The sequence below is a fragment of the Ranitomeya variabilis genome, chromosome 2 (assembly GCF_051348905.1).
Source record: "Ranitomeya variabilis isolate aRanVar5 chromosome 2, aRanVar5.hap1, whole genome shotgun sequence".
Classification (NCBI taxonomy): domain Eukaryota; kingdom Metazoa; phylum Chordata; class Amphibia; order Anura; family Dendrobatidae; genus Ranitomeya; species Ranitomeya variabilis.
The window spans coordinates 245,694,820-245,711,935 of NC_135233.1; the positions used below are offsets into that span (position 1 = coordinate 245,694,820).

At 47.3% G+C, this 17,116-nt stretch overlaps 1 protein-coding gene and 1 long non-coding RNA gene across 2 annotated transcripts; both read left to right on the forward strand.

The window, feature by feature from the left end:
* Positions 1 to 4,436: 4,436 nt before the first annotated feature.
* On the forward strand, positions 4,437 to 13,978 carry CERCAM (cerebral endothelial cell adhesion molecule). Its single transcript, XM_077284400.1, has 12 exons — positions 4,437 to 4,960; positions 5,147 to 5,257; positions 5,809 to 5,926; positions 6,162 to 6,296; positions 6,676 to 6,880; positions 6,951 to 7,070; positions 7,381 to 7,457; positions 7,674 to 7,780; positions 9,353 to 9,485; positions 10,852 to 10,979; positions 11,057 to 11,260; positions 11,339 to 13,978. The coding sequence occupies exons 1-12, from the start codon at positions 4,590 to 4,592 to the stop codon at positions 11,574 to 11,576; spliced, it is 1,947 nt and encodes a 648-aa protein (XP_077140515.1). The 5' UTR covers positions 4,437 to 4,589; the 3' UTR covers positions 11,577 to 13,978.
* LOC143805276 (uncharacterized) lies at positions 7,788 to 9,342 on the forward strand. Its single transcript, XR_013221215.1, has 3 exons — positions 7,788 to 8,038; positions 8,070 to 8,135; positions 8,192 to 9,342. It is a non-coding gene; the product is annotated as an uncharacterized LOC143805276 (long non-coding RNA).
* Positions 13,979 to 17,116: the final 3,138 nt, after the last annotated feature.

The window sequence follows — 17,116 nt, forward strand, 5'->3', positions numbered from 1 at the left end:
CGTCCTTCATTCAGACTCCAGCCAAAGCAAAGTGGACCTCCTGAAACACGGGGTGGTACTGAAAGAGGTACCCCAGCTTGGTAGACCCCGTTACACTTGTTACCATAGCCGACTCCTGGTGACATTCCGGATTACTGGGTGTTACAGCTTTAGCCCATAGGATCCAAAACAAAGGAAAATCCCGACCAATAATAATAGCATGCAACAAGTCCTTGACCACTGCCACTTAGTGGGACATGGAAAGACAGTCTGTGCGTATGTCAATCTGGGCCATGGGATAGCTCTTGACATGGATAAAATTTACCCCCACCCCCTTCCCAGAGACTAGCACATAGCACTCCCTGAGTCCAAAAGTCCCATCACTTGGACACCGTTCGCAGTCACCTGGCTTTCCTGAGGCCCCTCACCAGGATTAGGAACAGAACTCCAGTCAGGGTAGGCGATGTGGGAGTAGCGTCGGCCCACGCTGAAGTCTATTGGCTCCAAAATCAAGGGACAATTGGCTGATATATGACCCAGAGCACGATACCTGCAAAAGACAATGTTACGAGATGTACCCCTTGAGCCTGGTTCTGAACTTCCTAGAACCTTAGGTATGGAGCAAGAACTTGTGCCCATGATATATATGACCTGGGACTAGTGATGAGCAAGCGTGCTCGGATATCGTGTTATCCAAGCATGCATGGGTGCTATCGAGTATCTCGGGCATGCGCAATATGTTCGAGTCCCCACGGCTGCATGTCTCACGGCTGTTACAAAGCAACAAACAGGCAATCCCCACATGTTTTGTGGCTGTCTAACAGCTGAGAGACATGTAGCCATGAGGGGACTCAAACATATTACTGGAGCATACCATGAATGTTGATTTGGCCACTCATAATATTTCTACTCCCTCTGATATATTTCTTTTTTACAGGCTAATGATGGTCTGTTTTTCTTCCATTGAGAACTCCTATGACTGCATGTTGTGAGTTCACAGCAACAGCTTCCAAATCTAAATGCCACACCTAGAATCAGCTCCAGATATTTTACCTGCTTAATTGATGATGAATTAATGAGGGAATAGCTCATGCAACCCATCAAAGAGCTTTTAAGATAATTGTCCACTTACCTTTGTTCCCATTAAAAAGAGGCATCTACATATTAAGAAGCTGTAATTCCTAAACTCTTACTACAATTAGGATGTGAATACTCTCAAATTAACCCCTTCATGACCTTGGGATTTTTCATTTTTCCGTATTCGTTTTTCACTCCCCTCCTTCCCAGAGCCATAACTTTTTTATTTTTCCGTCAATTTGGCCATGTGAGGGCTTATTTTTTGCGGGACGAGTTGTACTTTTAAACGACATCATTGGTTTTACCATGTCGTGTACTAGAAAACGGGAATAAAATTCCAAGTGCGGTGAAATTGCAAAAAAAGTGCAATCCCACATTTGTTTTTTGCTGAACCAGTACTGAGACATTGACAGCTGGCATGAACTAACGACCTGGGCAGAGTTAAATAGGGAAGCGAGCAGAAGCAATAAACGAGGGCAGCTGAGAAAGCCAACTGTTATGATCCTAGTGGTAGAGGATCTCAGGAGTTCCAGCTAAGTCCGCAAACACAAAAACCAGCTCATAGGGAAGTGGTAACTTGGCTGACTGCATATCTGATCCTGGCACAACAACTAGAAGTAGCCGGGGAACGTACCTACGTTGATTCTAGACGTCTCGCACCAGCCGGAGAACTAACTAACCCTTTCAGAGAAAATAAGACCTCACTTGCCTCCAGAGAAAAGACCCCAAAGTTATATACAAGCCCCCAACAAATAATAACGGTGAGGTAAGAAGAAAAGTAAAACGTAAGAATGAACTAGATTTAGCAAAGAGAGGCCCACTAATTAATAGCAGAAAATAGGAAGAGGACTTATGCGGTCAGCAAAAAACCCTATAAAAATATCCACGCTGAAGATCCAAGAACCCCCGCACCGACTAACGGTGTGGGGGGAGAATATCAGCCCCCTAGAGCTACCAGCAAAAACAGAAATCACATTTTGAACAAGCTGGAACAAAATGAGAGCAAATGCAAAAGGACAAAAATAAGAAAGCAGAACTTAGCTTATCTTGCAAAACTCAGGGACCAGGAGTCAGGAGGAAAACAGACATAGACTGATTGCATCGATTCCAGGCACTAGACTGAGTTTCCAGGAAGTCTAAATAGGAACACCCAAGGCCTAACGAACCAGGTGGGTACCAACCTGGGGAAGGATAATCCAAGTGCCATACCGCTAGTGACCACAAGAGGGAGCCAACAAATATAGTTCACAACAGCCAACCTCAAAGATCAGCAGTTCCACTCAAAGCCACCAGAGGGTGTCCAAGGACAGAACTCACCAAAGTACCATTCACGACCACAGGAGGGAGCCCGAGAACGGAATTCACAACAGGCAGCATCTATAGTAAAAAGTTGGTCACACTTGTCAAACACTATGTTTGACAAGTGTGACCAACCTGTCAGTTTTCCAAGTGATGCTACAGATCGCTTGGAAAACTTTAGCATTCTGCAAGCTAATTTCGCTTGCAAAATGCTAAAAAAAACAGGAAAAAAACGGGAAAAAAACGCAAAACAAAAATGCGGATTTGCACATACCCTTAGAGTATCAAAATGCAGGCTAGCCAAATGGATTAGGGAGGCTATCTCTCTGGCTTTTCCAACAGGTGGGGTCCGGCTCCGCAGAATCTGAGGGTGCATTCCACCCGGGCCATGGCATTGTCCTGGGCAGAAAGATAGGGAGTGTCAATCGACCAGACATGTAAGGCGGCCACATCGTCATCCCCATCCATCTTTTTTTAGACACTATCGGTTGGACTTGGGGGTTCTCCTCAGATCTCACCTTCGGGTTAAGGGTGCTGCAGGCTATAGTCCCTCCCTAAGGTAGCTTACATCTCTGTAATTCTCTTGTGGTGCTGTCATGGGAGCCCGAATAAAGCATTAAGTTGCATACTGGTAACAGCATTTTTCGGAGGCCCATGACAGCACCCTTAGTTCCCTCCCTTTCACGTGGGGGCTGCAGTTCTTCTTATAAAGTTTCAAGTGTGATAATTAAATTACAGTTAAAACGGGATATTTTGTATATAATTCTATATCTTGTTTATAGATGTGTGCCATTAACCGCGGTAGTCCTCTCAGGCTCTGAAATATAACTGTTACATGGGAGAAGTGCTGCCCTTTTTGTATCTGTAGGTTTCCTGTTCCTGAAGGGCGGATCCCCTCCCTCGTGGTGCCGTCATGGGCCTCCGAAAAATGCCGTTACCGGTAAGTAACTTAATGCTTTTGGTCTCATCTGACCACATGTCCTTTACCCATTCCTCCTCTGGAACATCCAGATGATCATTGGCAAGCTTCAAATGGGCCTGGTCATGTGCTAGCGAGAGCAGGGGCACCTTGCGTGCCCTGCAGGATTTTAATCCATGACTGCATAGTGTGTTACTAACGGTATGACTGCATAGTGTGTTACTAACGGTAATGCGTGAGAGTGTGGTCCCAGCTCTCTTCAGGTTATTGACCAGGTCCTCCCATGTAGTCTTGGGCTGATTCCTGACCTTTCTCAGAATCGTCCTCATCCCACGAAGTGAGATTTGCACGGAGCCCCAGATGAAGGAAGACTGACCATCATCTTGTGTTTCTTCCATTTTCTAATAATTGTGCCAACAGTTGTCTTCTCACCAAGCTCCTTGCCTATTGTCCTGTAGCCCATCTCAGCTGTGTGTAGGTCTACAATTTTGTCCATGGAGTCCTTAGCTGTTTGGTCTTGGCCATGGTGGAGAGGTTGGAGTGTAATTGATTGTGTGGACAGGTATCTTTTATACAGGTAAGGAGTGCAGAGTAGGAGGCTTCTTAAAGAAAATCTAACAGGTCTGTGAGAGCCAAAATTCTTGCTGGTTGGTAATATTTACAGCAAGAGTAACTGACATGTCGCAGATATAAAAAAATGCACCGCAGGTGAAAAAAAAAACCACAGTGGGCATGAGATTTCTACAAATCCCATCCACTTTACTGCAACGGTAAAATGCTGCGATTTTTTATTTTTTTGCAGAACAAGAATACATAGACAAAATCCTCGTTGTAGGAATTTAGCCTAAGAGGTTGGGGATTGGGGGACGGTGTTTTTGTGACGCCTGTAACAACATGATTGTGGGGTGCTGATGGCATTGTCATGGCAGACGGGAGACGCTGAAGGCCGCGGTGTCGGCCATGCTTGTACACCTATACAGCCAGGGGTAATTATATGATACATTGCTGGTTAAAAGAAATATATAACATGCTAATAAATATTGTAAAAATAAATCTATAGATAAAAATAAATACAATCTAAAACATAAATAAAAAAATGTAATAAAAAAATCTATAAAAAGAAGAGAAAGTCGCATTGACTCCCAAAAAGGTGATGATAAAAGTACAGCTTATACCACAGGAAAAAAAAGCTCCAATACAACTATGTGACCGAAAACTTAAAAAAGGAGGAAAAATTTAAAATGAGGTGGTGAAATACTGCAATGTGTATTAGCCTTGGGGACCAACTTTCCCCTATTTCTGTGCTGTCTTGGCCATGCAGAGTTGTAGGAAAGCTGGGGATGGCGGCCATGGTGGTGGTGGGAATCAGATAGGGACAGGACTAGAGGGAGGAAATGTCTCCAGGCTGTGCTCACACGGGGCTGAGGTAGGGGCTGCGGTCTCCATGGACGCCCCCTGCACAGACCTCCCTCCTCTGCTCCCCGCCTCTGACACGTCCTCCATGGCCCCCGCCGCCGCCGCCGTGCTCCTTCTCCTGCCGGGGCTGCTGCTCCCGTCCTCCGGTGAGGAGCCCTCACCTCCCGCCCTGGTCATTGCGCTCCTGGCCCGTAACGCCGCACATGCGCTGCCCTACAGCCTGGGGGCGCTAGAGAGGCTGCACTACCCTAAGGAGAGGACCTTCATCTGGTGAGAGGCCATTGCTGCAGTCACTACAGCTCCCAGCATGCACAGTGCAAGCGAGTGGGGTCTCATTGCTAGCAGAAAGTTGCCATAAGTCTGACTTTTCTCAGTGTGACCCCGTTCTCCATCTTTATGCAGCCATCTTTAGGTGCCCGTGGTCTGTAATTGACTGTTATTTTGTCTTTTGCGCAGGATTGTGACTGACCACAATGAGGACGGGACCCTGGAGGTGCTGCGGCGGTGGCTGGAGTCGGTGCGGCCCTCGTATCGCTCCGTGGTGTGGAGAGCGCAGAAATCGCCCAGGTGACGTCCGCACGCCTGGGCCTGTTACATAGATACATCACATACCTCGCCATAAAGCTAAGTGGTCCGAGCGCCGGGCCGGCAACTTCCATTCTTCTCCTGGACTAGTTTTTTCCAAAGTTGAGGAAGAAAAAAAAAAAAGCGCAACATGTAGCGTTTTTTTTTCTGCAGCAAAGACCCGCATGAATTGGGCGCCATCGATGATGGACCCGACGCTGCAGCTCCGTGTAGTCTATGGCACTGATGAAGGCAGCGCTGCGGAGCCCCACACCTAGGGCACACGCTCTGCCAGCGGCTCCTAGAAACCCCTCCTGGCCATGGTTACAGCTAGGGGGGCTGCATCTAAGGTCTTACACATATGTAGGCCATAGGACCCCTTTAATTGGCTTAATCGATCTAACATCACCGACCCAATGTGATGGCTCCTATGTGACCACTTGCAAAATGTTTCCTTTGGTTCTGAGCATTGTTTGGCGGCGTTATTTGGGCAGTGCATGGAGCCGGTATTATAGGGCACATGTTTATTCTTGCCTCTATTCTTTGCTTCATAGATGGTATCCTGAAGAAACCGGTCCCAAGCAGTGGCCCGAGGAGCGCTACGAGCACGTGATGAGGCTCAGACAGGAGGCCTTGGATTACGCCCGAGAGGTCCAGGCCGACTATATTCTGGTAAGGCCTCATTCACACGTGCTCCTGCTATAGTCCGTGGGGCTGTTCACATGTCCGTTGCAGACTGAAGAAAAATGGCGACTTGTCCTATTTTGATCCGAGTCTTCAATGGGGGGGTCCGTACACCGCAGATACCTGCCCACCAGCCTTTGTGTCATATGAGAAGGGCACTAAGCCCAGGGCTGGAGACAGAGGATTGTACGCAGCGGAGCAGTCTAACCTCGGCATCTTCCAGTTCACAGATGCAGACAACGTCCTGACCAATGTTCAGACGGTGCGGTTGCTCATGGCCTTGAATAAGACCCTGGTAGCGCCCATGTTGGATGCCCAGACTGGATTCTCCAACTTTTGGTGCGGCATAACTCCGCAGGTACGTGACCAATAATGCAATCATTTTCGCTGGACCCTAGGAGGGCACCAGCTGTGGTGGTCTGCAACAGGGCTGCCCCTTAAAAAGGGTTGTCTAAAGTTTGGAGGTTATTGGGGCTCTTGAGTCATAGCAGATTGATCATGCGCATTACCGCTCCATTCATCCTTAATGCGACCCCCGGAGATAGCGGCGCAGCACTCTGCTGTTTTTTCGGCACTTCCGGTAGAATGAATGGAGCAGTAGTGCGCACGATCAGCCTGCTCTGATTCAGAGCCCCGATTCTCAGGATCGGTGGGGGTCCTAGTGGTCATCCCCCTCCTCAGCAATCGAGACGTTACCCCCTAATGTTGTTAGTAATTATCTGCATTCCTGTTCGCAGGGCTTTTATCGCCGGACCCCAGATTATTTCCCCACAAAGAACCGACAGCGTGTTGGGTGCTTCCCTGTCCCCATGGTGCACTCCACCTTCCTGCTGGACCTGCGCAAGGAAGAAAGCAGCAAGCTGGCGTTTTACCCCCCTCACCCCAATTACACCTGGACCTTTGATGATGTCATCGTTTTTGCGTACTCGTGTTTGGCGTCCGGTACGTATAGGAAGACATCGGTCTTTTCCGTGGCTTTTTCCCGGTGGTTGGTAACCATTGTTTGTTTCAGGAGTACAAGGTTACATTTGCAATGAGCATCGCTTCGGATACATCAATGTACCACCACTGCCGCACCAGGACCTGGAGGACGACCAGCTGAATTTTGTACATCTCATACTGGAAGCAATGGGTGAGCAACGACCCATCTAGAGAGGATCGTAATGGTGTATGTTGGCCTTTAGTATCGTGGCCATAGATACATACACATGAGCCACAATAATTGTGCTATAGTAGGGAACTGCATTCACAGCTTCAGGGCTGAAATCTCCCAGCATCCCCTGCTTGTTCAGTGTTCAGAATATAGGGAATTTGCGGCAGCAGGAATCTTTCTGAATGTGATCGCCTTCTGTAATGGAGCCGAGGAACAGAATCCTCTAAGAGCGGTCTGTTACTCACACCGGTCACCGCAGCACATTCACCTTCGGCTTTCTGTCTTGCAGTGGAAGGCTTCCCATTCACTGCGTCCCCGTACGTGCCCCTGCCGGAAAAGCAACCAGACAAGATGGGATTTGATGAGGTTTGTGCACATGGTATGTTTTATGGTGCCCATGTCCGGGAGGAGAGATCTTTCGGAGATGCTCAGTGTATTGGACACCATTTCCATTAGTCTGATGTGATAGAAGGATGACGATGACGGCCCCCAAGCTAACAGAAACGATCTGGGGTCCTAAGACCTCTGCACGATACCCCTGTCCAGCCCCTCTCCTGTAATGCAACTATTTATCTGCTTTAGGTATTTCTCATAAATCTTCTCCGTCGCCCTGAACGTCGCGAGAGAATGCAGAGATCCCTGTATGAACAAGAAATATCCTGCCGGGTGGTGGATGCCGTGGATGGAAGGTAACCTCATATCGGATCCTACCTAAAGACAGCGGATTCCTGTCCAAAAATCACGGATTAATATTAAGCCCCCATGTCCTTTCATAAAGACCGCCGTAGCTGAGATATTTAGAGGCTCTGATGTAGCTGAGGTGTGTATTTTGAGGTTCTGCAGCAGCTGAGGTGTGTATTTTGAGGTTCTGCAGCAGCTGAGGTATTATGAAGCTCTGCAGCAGCTGAGATATGATTTTTTGCAGCAGCTGAGGTGTGTATTATGAGGTTCTGCTGCAGCTGAGGTATGTATTATGAGGTTCTGCTGCAGCTGAGGTATTATGAAGCTCTGCAGCAGCTGAGATGAGGTTCTGCAGCAGCGGAGGTGTGTATGATCTGCAGCAGCTGAGGTGTGTATTATAAGGTTCTGCAGCAGCTGAGGTGTGTATAATGAGGTTCTGGAGCAGCTGAGATATGAGGTTCAGCAGCTGTGTGTAATGAGGCTCTGCAGTAGCTGAGGTGTGCATTATGAGGTTCTGGAGCAGCTGAGATATGAGATTCTGCAGTAGCTGAGGTGTGAATTATGATGTTCTGCAGCTTCTGAGGTGTGTATTATGAGGTTCTGCAGTAGCTGAGTTGTGTATTATGATCTGCAGCAGCTGAGGTGTGCATTATGTTTTGTGTAATACAGACTGCAGCAGCGGAGGTGTGTATGATCTGCAGCAGCTGAGGTGTGTATTATAAGGTTCTGCAGCAGCTGAGGTGTGTATAATGAGGTTCTAGAGCTGCTGAGATATGAGGTTCTGCAGCAGCTGTGTGTAATGAGGCTCTGCAGTAGATGAGGTGTGCATTATGAGGTTTTGGAGCAGCTAAGATATGAGGTTTTGCCGTTTCTGAGGTGTGTATTATGAGGTTCTGCAGTAGCCGAGTTGTGTATTATGATCTGCAGCAGCTGAGGTGTGTATTATGAGATTCTGGAGCAGTTCAGCTGTGCATCATGTTTTGTGTAATACAGACTGCAGCTGCTGAAGAACTTTAAAAAAAAACACATGCCAATCTATGGTTGACCATAGAACGTCTGCCACAAGCAATGTACCTCAGGCCGCTGCTGCACCTTACAGAGGTGGTGCTGGTCTCTTTAATGGACAGAACATGATATTTGCACACAATTCTTACATACCTTTATAGATCTGCATCATGAGTATTATAACTCAGATTTTTTTTTTTATTTCCATTCATGGTGTTTTCCTTTGGTCCCCAAAGAGTCTCGGCAGCTGCTGCACAACCTGTCCATACAAGGAAATGCTGAGCTTAACGTCAATCCATCAGGTTCTGCAGCAGCTGGGCTGTGCACTGTACAGTAGAGGAGTATCTCAAGGGGGAAGCAAGCGTTGGGCCTGGTGGGGGGAGCAGGGATGGATGCTGTGAGACCTGTCAGTGGCGTAGACTGCAACCTGCGCTGCTCATCAAATCAGACAGCCGCTGTGCGAGGTCCTGTAGACCCGGCGCAGTCTAACGTCAGAGCGCAGCAGTCCTGCAGATGCCACGCTTTATATGTATGTCTGTAGATACATCGCCGGATGCTTTATCTGTCTCCTATAGGGCCCTGAACAGCAGCGACATCAAGCGTTTGGGCGTGAACCTGCTGCCGGGATTCTATGATCCATTCTCAGGTCGGACCCTCACAAAAGGAGAGGTGGGCTGTTTCCTCAGCCATTTTAAGATCTGGAAAGAGGTAACATCTAATGCTCTTTGATATCGCAGTATCCATAGGAATGGGGGGCTTATGGATAAAGGGTTAATGTTAACATTTGAAGTTATCACAGATCCATAGGACAGATGATAACTTGCAGATCGATGGGGGTCTCGGCCCTGAGAACGAAGCTCAGGAATGCCCTCACCAAAGTCGCTAGCTGTACATGCGTGAGCCCGCTCTATTCATTATCTATGGGACGTGCGAATTTGCAATTTTTGGCAGTTCTGAAATGCACAGAGACGAAAGAGCCCCCTCTTTTTTTTTTTTTTTTTTAATAGGGCCCCCATTGATCTGCAAGTTCTCATGTATCCCGTGGATCGGTGCTAACATGAAATGTTGGAAATAACACTAATGAGTGATGGGGAGGCCTCTGATGATGCACCACCACCTCTGGTTGCTTTGTAGCCCCTGACAGATTTGCCATTTTGGGTGTATATTTAAAGGGGTTGCCTTACCTCTTCTTTTCAAGAAGGGATTGTATGCTGAAGCTGGGCATCTGGCTTTTGATACCAGCCGCTGTTGCGGGCAATAGTGTTAGATGGCGGCCATGCAAATCATTGTTGGTACACGGGATACTTGGACGGGCAGGTCCGTGAGAGTGGGGTACCACTAGTATCGGGTGGCTCTCTACTCTCATGGAGGGGATATCCTGAACACAACCCCCTCCATGAAGTCTGTACAGAAAAGGGCTGTCATTTTCAAAGGCGTTTTCCCCCAAATAGTAAGTTACCCCCTATCCTATAACTGTTTACTTGGGGTCTGACTCTTGGGACCCCCAGTGGTTCCAAGAACAGGGCTCTAGTGGATGTAGAGGATGTAATTTCTGGTCATTCATGGTCTATGACGCTGTCGTAAGGAGTTGAGCATATGATCAACCTTCACTCCATTCAGAAGGGCAGAGTCTCATTCTCAAAATCGCTGGGGGTCCGCACGTCTGATCAGTAACGTATAGGATGGGGGATAACTTACTCTTTTGGGAAAACCTCTTTGAAGGGCTAGTTTCACCGACAACAGTCCTATTCTTTAGAGCACTCGTGGAGGGGTCGTGCTCAGCGTACGAGGCTGGAGAAGAGAGTCGCTGATGCTCCGTGGTAACATCCCTTTAAATATGGACCCTGAGCGAGTTGTCACCGCGTACTGATAGTTGTGCTACAATACGGATTTCCAGGTTCGTTTGGGAGTCCGGCTGCTAATTTGTCTTGACAAGTGACAATCACATTTCTGAGCCAGGTTGTCACCACCCATCCCCCACTCCTGTTAGCAGAACCATAGGGGGCGATAGCGAGTAGAAGACAATGCACATTTGTTTCACCTCCTGCAGTAATATCTTGCCCCCACGTTTCAGATTGCAGATCGGCGTCTGGAGGCGACTCTGGTGTTCGAGGACGACGTCCGCTTTGAATCCTATTTCAAGAGAAAGATGATTCGCCTCCTGGGTGACGTCCGCAGCGCGGAGCTGGAATGGGACCTGATGTAAGGTGCCGGCGGTGTATTGTAGGTGATCTGTGCCGGCGTCTGTGGGTGAGAACTGACGACTCTCCCCATTACAGATATATAGGAAGGAAACAAGTGACCACAGATCCCGAGAAGCCGGTGGAGAATGTGAGGAACCTAGTGGAGGCCAATTACTCCTATTGGACCCTGTGTTATATGATCTCCCTGCAGGGGGCGCAGAAGCTACTGAACGCGGAGCCCCTCTCTAAGATGCTCCCAGTGGATGAGTTCCTGCCCATCATGTCAGACACACACCCAAAGTAGGTGCCGCCATGTTGGGTCCCTCAGTATCTTGTGTCCATCCACCCCCTGACATCCTTTTTCTCTTAATCTTGCAGCAAGGAATATAAAAGTCATTTTCCCATCCGAGACCTGAAGGTTTTCTCCGTGCACCCACTTCTCGTTTACCCCACTCACTACACCGGGGATCCCAGCTGGGAAAGCGACACTGAGAAGTCCACACTCTGGGATGACGACAACGTGCGGACCGACTGGAGCGGATCCCAGAAGACCCTCAAGGATTCTCGGGGGAATGTGCCTCATGGGCTGCGCTCTGCACCACGGGATGAGCTGTGATCCTGATGCTTTACTGCGAAGCTGGGCATAACCCATCACCCATGGAACCTGAATGAACGGCAGAGGCACACTTCACACTAGTGCCCCCCTGCAGGCAGAGGGTCAGCACCATGCAGTCCTACAGATGGGAACGGAATCCAATATTGACTCTCAGCTGCCAGAAGTGAATGTAGTATCTGTACAAGAAACTGCTATTTAAAGTGCCAATGTCATTAACGAGACCCCGTATAGGATGATGGAGAGGTACCAACTACCCACTGTGCTAAATGGACGGCCACGGCAAGGAAAGAGCTTCTCCATAAGGCATCAAGGTTGTCCAGGAATAGCATGGTGAGGACCTGCCCTTAGGCACCGGTCCGCAGTGTACGGTGCACAGCACTATGCACTGTATAGTGGCCCTTCTTGGGTACTGCAGCTCAGCTCCCATTGACGTTAATGAGATTACTCAGTTTTGGAAACCCCCAAGTTCAGCTTCTTTTAAGAAAAAAAAAAAAATCACAATTTTGCTTTACTCACCCTCTCTGGGTCCAGCACAGAGTCTCCACTGCAGCTCCCAGTGTGGCATTATCCACAGCATGGAGAGCTCAGTGGCTCGTGATAGCAACTTGGGCAGAGCCTCAGCGCTCAGTTACTGGCTGCAGTACTGTAGCGCTGCGTAGACTTGAGTGTTGGACCCAGGAGGGTGAGTAAGGCACCATTATTTTTACATTAAAAAAAAAAAGCTGCCATCAGGGAACAGTGGGTTTCTGAAACCAGCGAACCAAGGTACCTAAGGATAGGTTATCAATATCCAAGTCTTGGACAACCCTAATGACATCTTTAGGGTAGGTTCACACAGCAGGGGAAGCTGCAGATTTCACCTGTAGATTTGCGCAGGTGAAATCCGCAGAGGATTACGGTATCGGGCATGAAGACGAGATTTTACAGATCCATATGATGCAGAGTTTTTCCACATGAATACTGACCTGCGTAGCTGATTTTAGCTCCTTCCCTACGTAGGACGTACTGGTAAAGAGGGGGGAAAAAATCAAAACACCAAAATTTCCATTTTTTTGGTTGTTGCCGCATCTCTCCCCTATAAACATTGTACAGTGATCCAAATGGTACCAAGAAAATTAGCTCTGTTGACGGAAAAGTAAAAGAAAAAAAATGACGGCACAAAACTTTTTTTTGTTTTGCAAAGTTTTGTACCAGCCCCCATTCTGCTATCTTGATGGAAAAATAAAAAAATTATAATAATTTTAAAAAAATCGTCTGATTGGGAAGAGGTTAAAATCCAATGCCAATTTTGCCCCCCCTTTTTTCAATGTATGGGGGGGAACTTGCAGTAGAAAAATCTGCACTGTGTGAACCTGCCCTTAAAGGGTCACAATTACATGACAATGGTACTTTAAAGGGACTTCTATCTCATATATTCTCAGGATGGGACATAGATGTATAGTAGATATGGGGCCTGGGAATATCCCTTTACTCGTACATTTTTTTTTTTTTTAACATTTCCCCTTTGGTAGGGGCACAGGCCTCATCGGGGGAGATGGAGTCAGAAGCACAGACTGACCTGTTTACAAGACTCGCTGTAGCATTACTGTATATAGTAGACGGATTGTATGTGGGGTGCGGGCCGGGGGACATCTTACAGAAGTTTTTATCTACTTTCAACTCAGGGGGATCTGATGTGAACATTTTCTATAAATATATTTGGGCAATATTAAAAGAGCTGTTATATAATTATGTCTTACACCAATATAGACTACAAGAGGGTTTCCTCTGTTATTCTTCCTGGAAGAGTATAAATAATTTGACAACTGGGTGTTACTGCCTTCTTGTCTCTACACTGATTGACACGCTCCAAAGTACATTTAAAAATAATAGTACATCTCCAGGAGGAATAGCAGAGGAACGATACAATGCTCTGTTCTAAGAGATGATTCTATTATTCACAGAGCGCATGAGGAGCGAGGTCCCGTCCACTTTAGGACACAAGTCACCCCCAGCTTTTCCACAAACAGACGGAAATGGTCTTCTAATCACTGATGTCTTTATTGGGGGTGCTTTATAACACGGAAGGGGGTTCCGAACCTAACACATAGGATCGCGGATCTGCTGAGAGTGATTGTTCTTGATCTAGGATCAGTAATCAGTAATGTCCATATTAATATAAAGGATCAACCAATTATTATATTAGTGATCTGCAACCTGGGGCCGTCCATTGCAGAACTACTACTCCCAGCATACCCTGTGACAGCTGGAGAGCCACAGGTGCCTCATTTTTTCTGTAACTCTAGAACACGACATCGTAACATCATCACTTTACAGTTCAGCATTTACTGTCAGATTTAGGAATTTGCTGGTTCCCTGTAACGTCTCAGGTGTGTGATATAAATAAAGTTTACGATGCAGAATCCCGCTTTCTGTCTTGGTTGGAACGTGTTGGATTATTGGGAAGCTGGACAGCTCTGACTGGAGGGAAGAGTCCAAAATCAAACATTAAAGAGGTTTCTAGGATGACTGATCACCTCCCCTTAGGTAAGGTAATCAATTTCAGATCAATGAGGGTCCGACTCCTAGCACCCCCCAACAGTCAGCTGATTTAAAGGGGTTTTTCCCATCCTCATAAATGGATATTGTTGGATAGTACTCATAAATACAAAAACATTTGCAATTTACTGCTTATTTAAATTTTCAGCCGTTCTTCAGATATTAACACTTGTTTAGAGATTGTTGCCTTGGAGACCGACCACCGCTGCTGGATAGCAGAACACACACAATAGAAACGAGCTTCTAAACACGGTGCATGTTTTGCTGTCTAGCAGCAGTGGTCGGTCTCCTAGGAAAACTAATCAATGTTAGTCCCAGAAAGCTGAAAATCACACATAGTGCAGGGAGGGGCTCAGGAAGTAACACGGCTCCATACATGGTGGGTATCAGCGGTATCATACAGCCAACACCTGCTTTCAACAGCAGCGACCAGAGCTAGCTCCAATTGTTGCTGTTATCGACTAACAGTGGCATTTAACTGGTGCAATGGTTTCAGCGCCCACAGTGCAATACAGGACTACAGGTTTTCCCTCAATGAACATCTCCCTAAAAATGTACTAAAAAAGCTATCAAACCATCGAATGCACCCCATAATGTTACAATAAAAACTATAGCTCACTTCGCAACAAAAAAAACTTGCACAGCTCCATTGATGGGAAAATTTAAAAAAAGTGGAGTTTCAGAAAATGGAGACAAAAATAAATTATATAATATATATATATATATATATATATATATATATACACACTTATCGACCTGGAGAATCATAGTCCCAGATGTTTTTTAATGTATAATAAACAGTGTAAACACTAAAAAACAAAAGGAACAATGGCAGCACTTTTCCCACTTTTTCATCCCGCTTGGAATTTTCTCCCATTTTTTCCTTACATTGTATGGTAAAATGAATGGTATAATTCATAACTACAACTCATCCCGCAATAAATAAGCCCTCATACGGCAATGTCACGGATATGTAAAAAAAAAAAAAAAGTTCTGGCTTTTGGAAGAAGGGGAGAAAAAAAAACTGGTGGCGTCTCTGAGTGGTTGTGGTTATAGCCGCAGTACCAGTCACAGCCTATAGACAAGGGTGGTGCTGATTCTGGGGAAAGAAAAACTATCTGCTTCTATTTTTATTTTCATAAAAGGCAAAATGTTCTGAAGACAAAAAAAAATACTGAAGCAACGTGTTTCTGGCTGCAAACGGAGCCGCTGTGCCGACTGTTCATTATGGTTTACATTAATTATGTGCTAATTAATGCAGATCATAAATCTGGCCCGATTCCATTCCTCCAGAGCCGCACTTGGCTACAGACACGGCATGTGCAGAAGGGAAAAGGCTTACTAATTGGGGACACCATGCGGGGCGGCCATGCTGCTCTGTGTAACAAGAGGCCTGTCATTCACCGAGAATCCCGGAACCCGGAGCTGGAGGCAGTTCTGCTCAGTACTGCTGTAATCAGACAGTATACAAATGCATGCATTAAAAAACCTCATAGTTGCTTTATTCCAGAAACTGCGCCACCTCTGACCACAGGTCATGTCCGGCAATGCAAATCGGCACCATTGAAGTAAATAGAGATCACCTGCAATACCAGACATGACCTGTAAACAGCAGTGGCACTGTTTTTGTAAGAAAAAAATAATCATCTGTTTTTCAAGTCGCATAATATTACGGTCCTGCTGCAATTTCACTAAAACGGATGCAGGTTTCTGCGGTTAATGGCTGAATTAATCCTGTTTGTGCAAGATATTAAAAAGAATGACATTTTTCAGTTTCTTCCTCTGCTTGTTGTCGATGTTGTTGATGTAACCACTGAGCAGATATAACGGGTGACAGATGGGGGGACGTCACCACTGAGCAGATATAACGGGTGACAGATGGGGGGACGTCACCACTGAGCAGATATAACAGGTGACAGATGGGGGGATGTCACCACTGAGCAGATATAACGGGTGACAGATGGGGGGACGTCACCACTGAGCAGATATAACGGGTGACAGATGGGGGGGATGTCACCACTGAGCAGATATAACGGGTGACAGATGGGGGGATGTCACCACTGAGCAGATATAACGGGTGACAGGCGGGGGGACGTCACCACTGAGCAGATATAACGGGTGACAGACGGGGGGACGTCACCACTGAGCAGATATAACGGGTGACAGGCGGGGGGACGTCACCACTGAACAGATATAACGGGTGACAGGCGGGGGGACGTCACCACTGAGCAGATATAACGGGTGACAGACGGGGGGACGTCACCACTGAGCAGATATAACGGGTGACAGATGGGGGGACGTCACCACTGAGCAGATATAACGGGTGACAGATGGGGGGACGTCACCACTGAGCAGATATAACGGGTGACAGATGGGGGGATGTCACCACTGAGCAGATATAACGGGTGACAGGCGGGGGGACGTCACCACTGAGCAGATATAACGGGTGACAGGCGGGGGGACGTCACCACTGAACAGATATAACGGTTGACAGATGGGGGGACGTCACCACTGAGCAGATATAACGGGTGACAGATATAACGGGTGACATGCGGGGGGACGTCACCACTGAGCAGATATAACGGGTGACAGATGGGGTGACGTCACCACTGAGCAGATATAACGGGTGACGTCACCACTGAGCAGATATAACGGGCGACAGATGGGTGACGTCACCACTGAGCAGATATAACGGGTGACAGATGGGGGGACGTCACCACTGAACAGATATAACGGGTGACAGATGGGGGGACGTCACCACTGAGCAGATATAACGGGTGACAGATGGGGGGACGTCACCACTGAGCAGATATAACGGGTGACAGATGGGGGGACGTCACCACTGAGCAGATATAACGGGTGACAGGCGGGGGGACGTCACCACTGAGCAGATATAACGGGTGACAGACGGGGGGACGTCACCACTGAGCAGATATAACGGGTGACAGATGGGGGGATGTCACCACTGAGCAGATATAACGGGTGACAGGCGGGGGGACGTC